The following is a 15,684-nucleotide window of genomic DNA, read 5'->3' as shown; positions in this document are numbered from 1 at the left end:
TGTATCTCACTGTTATCAATGGGTGTATCTGAATCATATCTATGGGTGTATCTTACTGTTATCAATGGGTGTATCTGACTCATATATATGGGTGTATCTGACTCATATATATAGGTGTATCTTACTGATATCTTTGGGTGTATTTTTTATTTCAGAGAAAATGGCAGCAAGAAACCAAACAAAAGACCTTAAGTGTGCCACACATCTCCTAAGTGATAAATTCAGAAACATGAGTGAGGAGAAGAAGGCGATTGTGAGGGATCTTGGATTCGGTGGGTTGATGCACATCCCACCACTAAGGGTGCATCACCAACTGTTAAGGGAGCTGGCAAACAACTTCAAACTTGGGGAGAACAGACTGGAAACAGGATATGGTTCTTTTAAAATAACACCAAGAAAGATAGGTCATGCGCTTGGCATCAATGCAACAGGTAACTAGCTAAAAATTATAGGTGTATATTAACTGATGCTTGGGTGTATATTTGAACCGACTTTGATACTTTGTTGTTTTCCTTTTTGTAGGAAATCTGTTTCCTCAGAAAGTGGATTATAAGAAACTTTCTGAGGATGACAAAGTAATTTTTAAAAGATTCTAGGGTAAGACCCTCAAAAGTCTTATAGATGAGATGATGGATATTGGCGTTGGTAACGAAGAGGAACGCCTAATGTTCAAGAGGATTTTCATCCTCTATATACAGATGGCGTTCCTTTTGCCAACGACAATAAACAAAATCTCGCCTGTGCACCTGGCCCCAATTTTTGAGATGGACAGCATAACGGAGCGAAACTGGGGGGGGCATGTTTTGACCTTTATCATCAAGGGCATCACCGACTACAAGGAGAAAAAGAAGAAGGCAATTGATGGCTGCCTCTTTGTCCTGATGATAATTTACTTTCATCTTTCAAAAAACAAAGGCAAGAAGAGGGCTGAAAGACCGCCAAAACCCTGGATTGCCAACTGGAGTAAGGAGCAGTTGGTGGAAAGAATGAGTGCAGAAACAGAGAAAATTTTGGTAAGTGAAGATAATATGTTGGGTGTATTTTATTTACCTGAATGTTGCTAACTAAAATATCTAATGTTTCAGGGAATTGTAAAGATGGTGGAGACAAGAGAAAAAATGAAAAAAATAGAAAAAAAAGAAAAAAAAACAAGAAATAAAAAAAATAAAAAAAGGAAGGCGAGTTCAACATCGTCTTCGGAGACAGAAACAACTACTGACAATGGCAGTTCTACCTCTGAGTCTGAGACTCAAGAAGACTCAGAGGATTCACCAAGAAAACACCCCAGCAAAAAGGGGAAAAAGTAAGTACCATACTTGGGTGTAATTCCTTTGTCGAGTTGGGTGTATTTTGTGGAACCATTTGGGTGTATTTTGTTGATCAAGTTGGGTGTATGTAGTTCATTAAGTTAGGTGTATTTCGTTTGCTGAGTTGGGTGTATATTGTCCATTCAGTTGGGTGTATCTTGTGCATTCATTTGGGTGTATTTTATATCTTTAGTATGTTCTAAATAATGATTGTTTGCCTTCCAGAATGGACTCCAGAAAAAGAAAGAAGAGTCAAGAGGAGTCAGATTCTGATTCAGAATCTGAATCTGAATCAAGTGATGAGTAATGTTCTGAAATTATTACTCCTTTCTTTTGGCTTCATTATAAAGATTTCATGTATTAACTGAAGTGTCTCTTATTAACTTATAGAAGCGAAGAATCATCACCGGTGGAGAAGGAAAAGAAAAAGAAAAAGACAAAAACAACACCAAAAAAGTAAGCACTTTTTTGGATAAATATTCTGTGATAAAATTAATTTTTTATTTCTGATTCATACTTTTTTTTCCACCCAGAACACAACCCAAAAAGAAAAAAGTTGTTGTTGAGCATTCATCTCCTGAAGAAGATCAATACTTTGATGGGTACAGTACCTTGTAAGCTATATTACCATCTATCATTGTAATTATTTTTGTTAACATCTTCTTTTATGAATGTAGTGAGAGATATGAAATATCAAGTGAAGATCTAGATGAATGGCTAAGGGGAAACGTTGAAAAAACTGCTGCAGAGGGGTATGTCTTGTTGTGGTGTCTATTTCAGATTTTAGTGTGTTTTCTTTGCTAATAATTGTTTCTTGTTTCGCAGGGAGAACGAAGCTGACCTGCGATCGACAAAAGGTCGCTATGTCTCCTCTGAAATGTAAGAAGCTTTATTTAATAAAATCTTGTTATCATGATTTGGGTGTATTTTGTGGAACCATTTCGGTGTATTTTATACCTGTATCATATTTTGTCTGAATAACATGAAATCTGTTTAGAATACCGGCTGTGAACTTGGGAAGTGATGATCCTTCCTCTCAAGGACGCACAGAATAGAGTAGTGTAAACCAGCCGGCAGAGAGCATGTAATTTCTCTTTCAAATAACCGTTACTTTTGTTCTTCTATTACCTTCTACTTCTAATTCTGTATATATTTTTTTTAGAAAAAAAGCCCTTTATTATTTTATTCAAGAAAAAAAAAGGCAAGAAAAAAAAGCAAAAACTGCAAGTATGTAAGTTCTCAAAAAACAAAGCCTGTCTTCTTTTTGAATTGTTCGGGTGTATTTTAGGTTGAGTCCGGTTCAACAGTCAGCCAGTGAGCCGGCTGATTCGAATATGATGGTTGTGAGGGAACAGACACCGTCGGATGCGCTTGCAATGTGAGTTTTCCAAGAATATTTCAACCTTATAACCTTATTATTTTCAAAGGCGTTGTTAACATTTCATTTTTCTTCTTGTTTAGAGTCCCAATTTAAGTTTTTGTGCCGGCGTCCCAAACAACCACTGTGCCGGAACTTCAAGAAACACCTGAGACAGATTTTGAACCAACCTCTCTGCTACAGATTGAAGGAACTACAGAAACGTAAGAAATAGTATTGGGTGAATATTTGTTTAGAGTTTGGGTGTATATTTGGTTACAGTTCGGGTGTATATTTGGTAACAGTTTGGGTGTATATTGTTCCTGAGTAGTTTTTTTTACGCCATGATTAATTTTGTGTAACTGTGCAGCACTCCTAAACCCCCCTCCCCAACAACTTCAAGAAACCACACCCACGCTTCCCCCAGCTCCATCTAAAATGTAAGTTCATCAGACTAAAATCAATCTTTGCTTATGATCCGTATATTCTTACTCTTATAATACGTTATACATGATGACGCAGTCATCCAGCCGCAGAAGACGTTGCTGCCCTGATGATGATGGCACGGATAGCATCCTATGTTCCTAAAACAGATCCAGTGCCATCATTCAGCCTTGGCTTGACTGATTCAAGCCAGGAGGGAGCGTCAACGCAGGAGACAGAAAGGGCAAAATCTCCAGAAACTGCAAATTTTCTAGAACAATTAGACGATTTGGTACAAAAAATAGCAAGCAGTGCGGCGAAAGAAAAAAGTAAAAGTCCACAAATTCAAAGGGAGATTGGGAGAGAAAGTTCTGGGAAGTTTGAAACTTCTGAGGGAATAAATCAGATTACGGATGATATGAAAGAAAAGTGCTACATCTGGGGGACGCGACTGAAGACATACGCAGATGGCGGTACTAACGAGTATGACCACATGTGTACTCTGATTGCCCAAGATAATTACATTTTAAATAGAATGCACCTTGCATCCCTCCAGGCAGAAAGTTATATAGAATCTGAGGTAATATTAGAATAACATTAATGTTTTTACACCAAAGTTTACTGCTATGTTTATTAATGTAAATTGATTTCGGCATATATTTATAGATTGTATCTGCCATGTGCATCATCCTCAACCAGAAAAATGATAAAAGGTTTCAAGAACAAGTATACTGTCTCCCCCCCCCCCCCGATATTGTGGTAAGTTGTGTAGTCATTTGGGTGTATTTAAAGTATTCACTTGGGTGTATTTTCATTATTTCATTTGTTGTTTCGCAATTGTTGCAGAACATGGCCCTTTCGAAGCACCCAAAGGGGGAATTCATATCACCTAAAACCAATAAAGAATTCAAGGTGGAAGACTACCCGAGTTTTATTCCCTTCATAGATGCAAAAAAATTAACTTCTCATCGATATGTAAGTTTTCATTTGCTAAATTTGTTAGTACCGTTCTTTACTTATATGCCAAATAAAATAACACACTGTTGAAATGTGGCAATCATTCAGATTTTTGCACCTGTTTGCTACTCGGGCCATTGGTGGTTATGGGTGATTGATACAACAAAGCGGAGATGTCATATACTTGACCCGCTACACAAGAAAGCTCCAAGCGAAGAGAGAAAGCAGCTTAATAAATTTACTGTAAGTTGCCTCTGTGTTCTTTACTTTAATAGATAGGTCTATTTCAGTTCAATATAAGGTGTATGTATGTTTTGCTTTGGGTGTAATTATGATCTCCTTTGGGTGTAATTTCTTTGTCGAGTTGGGTGTATTTTGTTGAACCATTTGGGTGTATTTTGTTGATCAAGTTGGGTGTATGTTATTTATCAAGTTGGGTGTATTTCGTTAGTTGTGTTGGGTGTATATTGTCCATTTAGTTGGTTGTATCTTGTGCATTCATTCGGGTGTATTACTGATTTGTTTTGGTATTTAAGGGATATGTATTTTCAAGATTGAGAGCATATGCCGGTGGGGAACCTCTGAAGAAAGACGAGAAGGAGAAGGAAATTAAAGCATCATATGTTAAAATATCAGGCCAAAAATCAAGGTATAAATTTGGGACACTGAACATTAAACTTTCCTAAATGAGATTTGTAATTTATTTTCTTCTTTTTCAGCTATGACTGCGCTATCTACGTTATGAAGTGGCTTGAGTTAATTGAGCCGGAAAACATTAAAAAGGGAAAGTATGAATGGGATAATTGGAAACAGGTAACTGTCTTTAGAACTATATAACTCTGTATTACTTTACTGAATTAATATTGCTGTTTAAACAGAATATACTTTTTAATTGTAGGAGGAGGTGGACCACTATAGAGTGGAGTATGCTTCGCAGATACTATTCAGTGAAATGAATAAAGAGAGAGATCAAGCAATTAGAGAGAGTAATGCAATAAGGCTATCGAAGCCATCCTCCGTATTATTGAGTCCGTTTTGTCAAATAAATTCTACTGATATAGAAACTGCGTAATCCACTGCTAGCTAGTTTGTAAATTGAACAAATGCTATAAAAATTTGCCATTTATCAACAACTTCTATTCAATGTATATTTTTTTTCCATAGTTAAACTATTTGTGCTGTTAAACTATCTGTGATGTATTCAAAAGCTGTATTACAGGTGGTAAAATATGAATGAAAACATCAAGACAGATATAAACACAAATTATAAACTTTTACACCCAACGAAATGCTTAATATACACCCAAAATTGCTTAAAATATACACCCAAACTGTCTGTGATGTTAAACTGTCTGTGATGTATTCAAAAGCTGTATTACAGGTGGTAAAATATGAAGGAAAACATCAAAGGCAGATATAAACACAAAATATAAACTTTTACACCCAACGCAAGTTTAATATACACCCAAGATTGCTTAAAATATACACCCAAACTTTCTGTGTTGTTAAACTGTTTGTGCTGTATTCAAAATGTATGAATTACAGGTACTAAAATATGAAGAAAATCATCAAATCAAATATACACCCATAACCTTGCGAATTTTTACACCCAAATAAAGTTGAATATACACCCTGAAACCTATCCCCCCTGATGCTTTGAGACTAAAACCCTGAACCCTAAACACTTAAAACCTAAACCCTTACCCCTTACCTGTAAACCCTAAAACACAAATATTATATATATGTATCTATATGTAAAATGTGAATTAACAAAAATACACCCAAAATAACGGTGCTTTTACACCCATATTCTGTAAAACTATACACCGAAAGAGTTATCCCCTGCTGCTGGTACCCTGAACTGATAATTCATAACTTGTCCTTGATATTGGCTGGAATTTGAATGCACCACTGATGCAGCATCAAACAGGTTTATCTGAATATAACACTCACATATTAGCTAAACTATTAACGAGAAAAATAAACTCAATCGCCACAAATTTAAAGAACATTACTTTTACCTCGCTTAAAACTTTCATCTTCTTCTTCTTTGTGGCATTTGTGATCTGTTTGTCCAACTTTGAACCTAGCCTATTTTTTGGACGTCCTCTTGTTCGAATCCTTGGCGGGCTTTGAAGCTCGTTAACAGATTCCAAGTTGGCGTCTTCGTGGGATAAAGAAGATGTCCTCTTCCTTTTGGCTTTTAATGATTCCATCTCAGCCATGACGTTATCGTACGCACGGTGCAGAATTGCAGTCAGCTCCTCTGATTCGGATGCAAATTCGCAAATATTTTGCGAACAAAAAACCAATTGGTCGAACCTCTTGCTTTTTGGCTCCATTAGTGGCTCGTCGTGGCTGCTCTTGATGTGTGTGTGTCGCCTCTTTACCTTCTTGCTCCATCGTTCCAGTATATATCTAGGTGACACTTGGCTTACTTGTTCGAATCTTAACACGCTTAGTGCGTGACGACACAGTATCCCTCTCGACTCGAATAATAAGCATTGGCATTTTACCTCGGCTGCAACTGAGTCGTAAGTAACCACAAACTTGTTGAATATTGAGCTGGAAACTTGTTCTCCGACTTCGTATACTAAATAGCCTAGAGCGAAATTCGTTAATTTGGTGATGCAATTCGCCTTTCCTCTGAATTGCGCTTAGACTTTCCTAAACTTTTGATGAGTGTACGCATCTTGAAACTGAGCTTCAATGGAGGATTTGTTTACACACGGTATGACCGTATGAAAATCTGCAGCATCTGATTCTCTCTCTGCTTGCTCCCTGCTTCCGAGGCAATTATCGTATTGTTTGACGAACTGAATAAGCGAGCTGTTCCGGGTGATAAACTTGTTAAAAAATGAATGCATGCTCTCGCTCCTTTGTGTGCTTCTCATCCCTGTCCAGAAGTGGTGATCCAGATAGATAGGAACCCATATATGACGGTCTTCATACAGATCTGCAGAATACACCCAAACACAGACTATAAATACACCCGATAAAACATGCAATTTACACCTCTGCTACAGATTTTAAAAAGACATTACCTGAAAGCCACTTGTTGTCCGCAAGACCAAAATTGAGCAGAAAATCATTCAAATTCCTATCGAATGAGTCTTTGCTGTGAGAGTTCCAAACAACTTGGCTCATTTCTTGTACAATATTTGCATGTCCCTTGTACCCATTTAATTTGCTTGGAATCTTCTTCATGATGTGCCAAATACACCAACAGTGAATTGTTGTTGGCATACAGGCCTCTAAAGCCCTTTACATTGATGCGCATTGATCGGTGAGAAACCCTTTCGGAGCATTTCCTCCCATGCAACGAAGCCAACATTGAAATAATCATTTGAATGATTCAATTTCTTCGTTTTTCATCAAAGAGCATCCGAAAAATGTTGACTGACCATGATGATTCACCTCGACAAAAGAACCACATACCAAATTATACCTGAAATAAATTACCATAGTGCAGAATGCAAAATCATTAGGTACACCCCAACAAATGCTTCGTATACACCCAAAAAATAGCCAATATACACCTCTGCTACGGATTCATAAAAATACATTAATTTAGCATCATAAATAGGGACAGTTTGTTACCTGTTTGTATTGTAGGTGGTGTCGAATGAAATGACGTCTCCGAAATACTCAAAGGCAGCTCTGCTTCTTGCATCGGCCCAAAAAGCCAGCTTAATCGATTGATCCTCCTCGAGTTCGAGCTCAAAAAAGAAATTCTAATTCTTCTCTTTCATTCTTAACAAATATTTCCCGAATTCCTTTGCATCTTCTTGTTCGGAAACATTCCGCACTTCCCTGGTAATGTAATTCCTCACGTCTTTTTCGATAAAATTTAACTCGCGGTGACCCCCGGCAGCCGCAACAAATGATTGGTAGGTTTTGCTTGGTCTGATACCGGCCTCCTCGTTATTCTCTATTGTACGACGAATGGACATGCTTAGTTCCCTGTGCTGTTTGAGCATCTCTGCTTTACTTGGACAGCAGGGGTGTGAATGATCCAGCACAACCTTTGAAATGATTCAAGCACCGACATCCTTCAATGTGTGTATATAAATTCTTGCAGGACAGTTTAAACCGGCTGTCGGATTGGTCTTCTCGGTCGGAGATATTTTAGATTTCCATTTTTCCTCTCTGCTACATGTAATCAGTTGATTCTTAATCTCGTTTCCCTTCCTATTTGTGCTCCGAACTCTTGTAGAGAAACCTGCAGCCTTGGCGTAGTTCCTGTAAAATTTTCCAGCATTTTCAAGGGTGGTAAAAGTCATTCCAACCTTCGGAACAAACTGGTCATCAACAACCGAGAGAGGCTGCAGAATACACCCATAGATATGATTCAAATACACCCATAGATATAATTCAAATACACACAATCATGTCTGATATGATACACCAGAACCGCAACAACTCAACTAAAATGACAATAAAAGCCATAAACTGTAAATACACAGGTTGCAGAATACACCATATCAAAAACTAAAAACACACCCAATCATGTCTGATATAATACACCTGAACAACAACAACTCAATTAAAATAACAAAAAAGCAGTAAAGTGTATAAATACACCCACACTTCTAGCAGAAATATACCCAAAAAAGGTCTGATCTACACCCGAGCGTCTGCTATAAATTCCAGATAATTAATCAAAACTAATACATTACATTCAATCCACAGATTTATCTTCATGCATTATTTTGACAGTCAATGTTCACGAATTATTCCCCTACACATTGCTATACAAATTACTGCAACAAAATTCATAGTAATTTTATGTAAATCAAACCTCAGGAACTTCGTTAGATTCAAATTCATAGTCCACTTCGCCTGGATTCAGCTGACAATCTGAGGTTGAATCATCCATTATCTTCAAAAACGAATTCAAACTTTGATTTCAGAAATCGAATAGAAAACGAAGATGGAGTTGCAGAGTGAGAAACAAACGTAAATGATAAAGAACATACCAGTGAGAAAGGAGGGGAAAAAATGATCGAGAAGAAGGAGGAAGACGCGCGAGAAGAAGAACAACCAAATCTGAAAATAAGGAGAACGAAAAAGGAAACAGATCTTTTAAATTTGGTAGTTATATATACGCATGATATTTATATAGCGCGTGTGTTCAACGTATGTGTAGCAGCGCGTTTTTTGGGTTTATTACTTAATGAACTTGTAAAGCATACAAGCCTTAATGGCTTGTATGCAGAGCTTTTCTCTTATCATATATACTATTGCAGTAAAGACTAATCATAATCATATATTTTAATTAATCATGGTGATAATACTTTCCAATTCTCTTTTGAAAAGGAAAACGATTTAATCTGGGTGGAGAAGGAGATACCATAGTTGTTCAAAAATGATATCCTGAATATTAAAAGATGGTCAATAGACATGAAAGTGGTGAAGGATACTTTTTGTTTTGTTCCAATTTGGATCCAATTATAAAAGCTGCTAGAGTATTATAAAACAAAGGAATTGAAAAGGAAAATTGGATAATTTCTCGGTGTTATTCTTGATTTGGATGTCTTTCTTGTCAAAGGAAAGGAAGTGAGGATAGTGAAGGTGAGAATCTCCTCAGATGTAACTCAGAAATTGGAGCAATCGGTAAAAATTGCAGGTCCTAATGGTAGAGTAATAACAATTCAACTGCAGTATAAAAGAATAGGATGCTTTTGTTCCTTATGTGGCCATTTAGGTCACGAGACTCAGAGTTGTTCTAATACTCAAGAAGGTGGTAATAAAGATGATAGCCTAGAAGGTGAATGGGAGGAGTGGTTGAAGACAGACCAGACGAAAAAAAGAATTGAGGCTATGAAAGAAAACACTTGTTGTAATTATTCTATAATTAGTACAGATTTGTTTATATTAGGATAGATTTGGTGCAGATTTGTTTTGAATAGCTTTTATTACCTATTATTTTCTTTCCTTAATTAGGTTGTAAATAATCTTAATATTCTGTATGTAATCACACTCTAAGTGAAACAATTCAGAAATAATATTCAAAAATCTTCTTTTCAAGTTGGGATAGAGGTTGCTTACTCTAGACAAGGCATCTTTATTTCCCAAAAAAAATATATCCTAGATCTCCTCAAAGAGATTGGTAAGTTGGATTGTAAGATAACTGGAGTGCCCATAGAGAAAAATCATAGAATTGGAAATGATGAGAAAAGCCCAAAGGTGGAGAAGGCACAGTACCAGAGGCTTGTGGGAAAACTCATCTACTTATCACACACCAGGCCTGACATAGCCTATGCAGTTAGTGTGGTTAGTCAATTCATGCATGATCCAAGAGAGAGACATTTGCAGGCTGTAAACAGAATTATTCAGTACTTGAAAGCCTCTCCAAAGAAAGGATTGCTATTCAAAAAGGAAGGGATTTTATCCATGAAAGTATATACTGATGCTGACTACGCTGGATTAATTATTGCTAGGAGATCCACCTCAGGATATTGCATGTTCTTGGGTGGAAACTTGGTGACATGGAGGAGCAAGAAGCAAAATGTAGTTGCAAGATCAAGTGCAGAGGTGGAATTTAGAGCCATGGCCCAAGGGATTTGCGAATTATTATGGATGAAGATCATACTTGATGACCTCAAAGTAAAGTATGAAGCTCCTATGGAACTGGTTTGTGATAATAAGTCTGCCATTAGTATTGCACACAATCCAGTTCAACATGACCGAACAAAGCATGTAGAAATAGACCGACATTTCATTAAGGAGAAATTGGACAATGGTCTTATAGCCACCAAGTACATTCCTTCAAGACTCCAATTGGCAGATATGTTCACTAAGAGACTTCCCACAGAGCATTTAAAAGACCTTACTTGCAAGCTGGGAATGATAGATATACATTCACCAGCTTGAGGGGGAGTGTTGTAATTATTCTATAATTAGTACAGATTTGTTTATTAGGACAGATTTGGTGCAGATTTGTTTTGAATAGCTTTTATTACCTGTTATTTTCTTTCCTTAATTATGTTGTAAATAATCTTTATATTCTGTATGTAATCACACTGTAAGTGAAACAATTCAGAAATAATATTCAAAAATCTTCTTTTCAAGTACACTAATTCTAGTAACCCGAGATTTGGCTGACAACAGGGAGAGAGATCGAAGAAGCCTACTTCAGTGTGTTTGCTTCGGAGTTTAGAAGCCTTATCAATGGAGGAAAAAGGGAGAGGTAACCAGGATGGACAACCTCTGATATTGCAGACTAGGAGAGGCAATAATAATATGCACAACGAGGTTACAATGGTGGTTCAACAACAAGGGCCAATAGAGAATACAATCACAGAAGATAGCGAGCAGAATCTCAATCAGTCACTCAAGGCCATTTAGTTTTTTTTTTCTCAATAAACAATTAGCCTTGCAGTGAAAACTTTACATTCTAATCAGAACCGAGATATAAGAGGTACTTAAGCTGGGGTTTCAACTAATAGACCAAAACTCAAGCATTTGGCAAGGAGTATTGTGGTAGGAAAAAATTCAGTAGCAGGAACTAAACGAATATACTCTGAACTCAAAAGAGAGAATAGGTAGCAGGGAGATAATATGGAGGATATGATCATGGCTAAAATGGGGAACGGTGCCAACCTACAATTCGCAACCTAACTCAATGAAGATGCTCTTCTGTAACTGCCGGAGTTTGGAGAAGACCCTAGCAGTTCACAATATTAAAGGAATTTGTCAATTCCATTATCCCGAAGCACTATTTCTCTATGAAACTAAAAATAATGCTTCATTTGTTCAGTTAGTGTGACAGATTGGGCTTCAAAAACTCTTACTGTATTGACCCTCAAGATACAACTGGGGGTTTGGAACTTGCTTGGAAGGATGAAATTTTGGTGATTAAGTCTACGGATTTCTTTATACATTATAGCTAGTTGAATTCTAGCAATAGCAAATTATGGAATATGGTGGCTGTTCATTTTCATAGTAAGAAAAACCTCAGAAATCAGCAATTTGAAAAGGTAACCCAAATTCTTTCTCCAAGGTTCATATTTTTTAGTAAAATCAAACAGTGTCGTCACAACATTGTTCAGTAGCATATTAGAAATCAAAGCAATTTGGAGAAGCTGATTCAAGAGATAAAGGTAAAGCTAGAAGCTGAAAAAGCAAAGAATGGCCTAACAAACAGAGCTACTATCCTCTTTTTGGAATCCACCCTACAAGATTCTATAGAGAAGGAGGAATGGTATTGGAAGAAGTCTACAATGAAGTAATTACAATGGGGAGATCAGAATATTAGATTCTTCTACTCCAAGTTTAGAATGCATTCTAGACACAACCAAAGTGAAAGGTTGAAAGATATGAATGGTGAGTGTTATTTAGAAACAACTGGTATTGGCAGAATTGTTCAATCTTTCTATGATGAATTGTTCACTACTTCTAAGTTCTAATCCAGATGATCTTATTGAAGTTTTGGAGGGTTTGACAACTAAGGTGACAAGTAGGGAGAACTGCATTCTTACGAGACCAGTAACTGAAGGAGAACTTAAATATGCTATTTTTTATCAGTCTCTTAACCAAAACCTTCAGTAGGTTTCATAATTACTTCAGACTGGTGGTCACTGGAATCCATCACTTATTAACGCCTATTTTTTTCCTTCTGTGGCTCAAAATATATTTAGCACTAGAAAAAATTCAGGCCTAGACAAATTAATATGGAGTAAAGAAAAGAGTGGTTCTTACTCTGTGAATTCTGGTTATTCAGTTGCATTCAGATTTTTCCACGTCCCAATAGAATTTCTCTTGGTAGTTTTCACCTAGAAGATGATTTGGAAGTCAATTTGGTCCATCAAAGCCCTAGCAAAAGTTAAACTCTTCGTTTGGAGAGCTATCCATGGAGACATTTCGGTGAATCAGCGCACTGAACTAGAATCCTCAATTTCTCAACCATATGTCCTAAATATAAGAATGCTCCAGAATTAGTCATGGACTGCTTAATTAATTTTTCACAGGCATCAAAGATTTGACAAGACTAGGAGTAATGAACGTACCTACTGTAGAATCAGACCTCTAGCCATGGTGGAGAAACACAGTGTTATGCCTTGGTATTGAAAGTTTGAACCCCCGAAAGAAATCCACAATTACAGCAGCCATGTGGAAAATCTGGCTAAGTTGCAATCAATTGGTCTTTGAGAATAAGGATATACAGCCACAAGAAATCGTTGCAGCAGTAAAAAACCTCGTTGCCGAGCTCATGGCGCGGGACTGGTAAATTAATGATAGGATATAATAAATATTAAAAATTTTTATGTTTTATAGAAATAAATTAAATATGTGTAAATTGAAGTTAAATTTAAAATGTGTTTTATTTTAAATAATTTGTAGTACAAAAGATTTGGAAGTTGGAGTTGTACAAAGTGATATTTTTATTTGGTGGTTTGATTTTTGCATTTATTTTAGTTGATGGACTTAGTCATCTTATGTGGCGCTCGTCCTCTTTTTTTTGTTGGTTGTTAGAGTTGGTGCTTTTTTCTTTTTGTCGTAGGTTCTTGCAAAGACATGTTCTTTATGAATTGTTGAGTTTGATGCACTTTCTATTGTGTTATTTGGTTTCATCTTTGTATGTATGCTCTTCTTCCGAAGATGTGTCTTGAATTTGTATGGTTTTCTTTCTCCTTAATCTCTTGATGGGGTGGTGCTTCAATGTCATTATTTTTCTAAAATATCATTAGATTTGAAGCAGTTGTGCCCAATAAGTTTTTTGCGTCGCCATCAAATAGTACAAAAGTTGTTGTAACACTTTTATCTAAAACCTTTAATTGAATTCTGAACCTAAAATAAGTATTGGGCTAGCAACTAATAATTTGATAGATGAGATTATGAAAAGTATATAGAGTTACTTTATTGTTGGATATTGTGGTGTTTGATTACATGTGCCACAAATGTAGTTGTTTCTTTTTTTTTATATGCTTTTTTCTGACACTTTTTACATTTAACATAGTTTCATCCTAATTTGTCATCAATTTCTTTTATAGTTGCTAAAATTGTGAAAATCTTTTCCTATTCCAATATTCAATTTATGTTATCATTAGGTATATGGTATTTGAGTAAGTATGAATGTGTGATGTATGTTGTGATTTTTTTTGTCATACCTGATCATCAGATTCTCATTGCATGGCCATTAGATCTTGGATAGTTATTCGATTTCTAACCATTCTGCTCTGAAAGAATGATGCTCTATTGAGTAAGGTTGAGATGTGCAGTTCGAAAATAAATTTTTTGTGCTAAATTTGATGTTATGTAAAGGAATAGTGATAAGAGACTTATATATGTAATTTAAATGGTATGGAATTTGAATACTTATAACGTAAAATTTATTATGATTAATAATATTATTATGACATTTGTAATATGGATGTTTATTACTTTTAGTGAGTTATTTATAAAAATTAATAAATTAATTGTTGCGGTTATAAATTTATTGTATTGTTTATAACGGTAAGATATAATAAATATAGGAATATGAATTCAATGTATTTAGAGGTTACAAATGTATTGGATTCTATTTTTTAGTTTTCTATTTGTATATTTTTTTTTCGTTGATTTGGAAATAATAGTTGATCTGCCAAGAATTGAGTGGTTGATTTTAAAGTTGTGCCAAATAATAATTATTCTAAAGTTGGCAATGCAATTGACGTAGCCAATGGCCTAAACTTATGGAGTTGCCGTTAACATAATTATTGTAATAATTATATATTTAGATTTGTATCCATGCATGATGCATCTTATATGTACAAATATACGCAACAAAAGCTAAAAGTTAAACATTTTTAGTAAAAAAAAAGAAAATAGTTAATTAGTGTTTTGAGGTAAACATGCATGCATGATGCATCTTATATACTACCAATGTATCTAATATATGAAAATGTATGTATAATATCATATATTTTTTGGTTTCGTTTTGATACTCTTTTAATAAATTTGTTTTTTTTTTTTAATTTTCAAATATTCTTTTCAAATTTTATATTGGTAAAATAAAATAGAATTTGTTTTTAATAATAAGTAAAAACTACAATAATAGTTCTTTGTACCTAGTGTTACTTCTAAAAATTAAAATAATTTTTTTTATCAAAGATACAGAGACTCGAACTCGCGACCAATATGAGAGACTATGCCATTTGAGATATAATTCATTGGCAAAAATTAAAATAATTATAATAAACATAATTATAATAATAAAATATAATTTTCATTTTTTAAACTTTTAATTTATAAATTAATTGTTGCAGTTATAAATTTATTGTATTGTTTATAACGATAAGATATAATAAATATAGGAATATAAATTCAATATATTTGGAGGTTACAAATTTATTGGATTCTATTTTTTAGTTTTTTTATTTGTATATTTTATTTTTTTGCTGATTTAGAAATAATAGTTGATTTGGCAAGAATTGAGTGGTTAATTCTAAAGTTGTGCCAAGTAAGCAATATTGCTGACATGGCATTAGTAGGAGAAAAGAAATGTCTTAAAAGTAATGTGGTGCATGCTTATGTATCTACTTTTATATATTAAGAGTAGATTTCTTATTTTAATGTTTCTTTCTTTGATGTATTCCTTTGGTATTTATCATTTCTTATTATTGTTGTCCAAGTTGGATTTTTTAGAAATCAATAAAA

At 35.0% G+C, this 15,684-nt stretch overlaps 1 protein-coding gene across 1 annotated transcript; it reads left to right on the top strand.

The window, feature by feature from the left end:
- The first annotated feature begins 764 nt into the window (after nucleotides 1-764).
- Nucleotides 765-2,362, top strand: LOC110269660 (uncharacterized). The gene is made up of 8 exons (XM_088507005.1): nucleotides 765-1,013; nucleotides 1,086-1,303; nucleotides 1,533-1,610; nucleotides 1,698-1,763; nucleotides 1,841-1,909; nucleotides 1,985-2,059; nucleotides 2,133-2,186; nucleotides 2,305-2,362. Exons 1-8 carry the CDS (start codon nucleotides 765-767, stop codon nucleotides 2,360-2,362), a joined length of 867 nt encoding a protein of 288 aa, XP_088363131.1.
- The last annotated feature ends 13,322 nt before the right edge of the window (nucleotides 2,363-15,684 follow it).

This window comes from Arachis ipaensis, chromosome B3 (genome assembly GCF_059453495.1).
Source record: "Arachis ipaensis isolate K30076 ecotype BB chromosome B3, ASM5945349v1, whole genome shotgun sequence".
In the NCBI taxonomy this organism is placed as follows: domain Eukaryota; kingdom Viridiplantae; phylum Streptophyta; class Magnoliopsida; order Fabales; family Fabaceae; genus Arachis; species Arachis ipaensis.
Note: the sequence above shows the minus strand (reverse complement) of the source record. Positions and strands in the feature narration are given on the sequence as shown.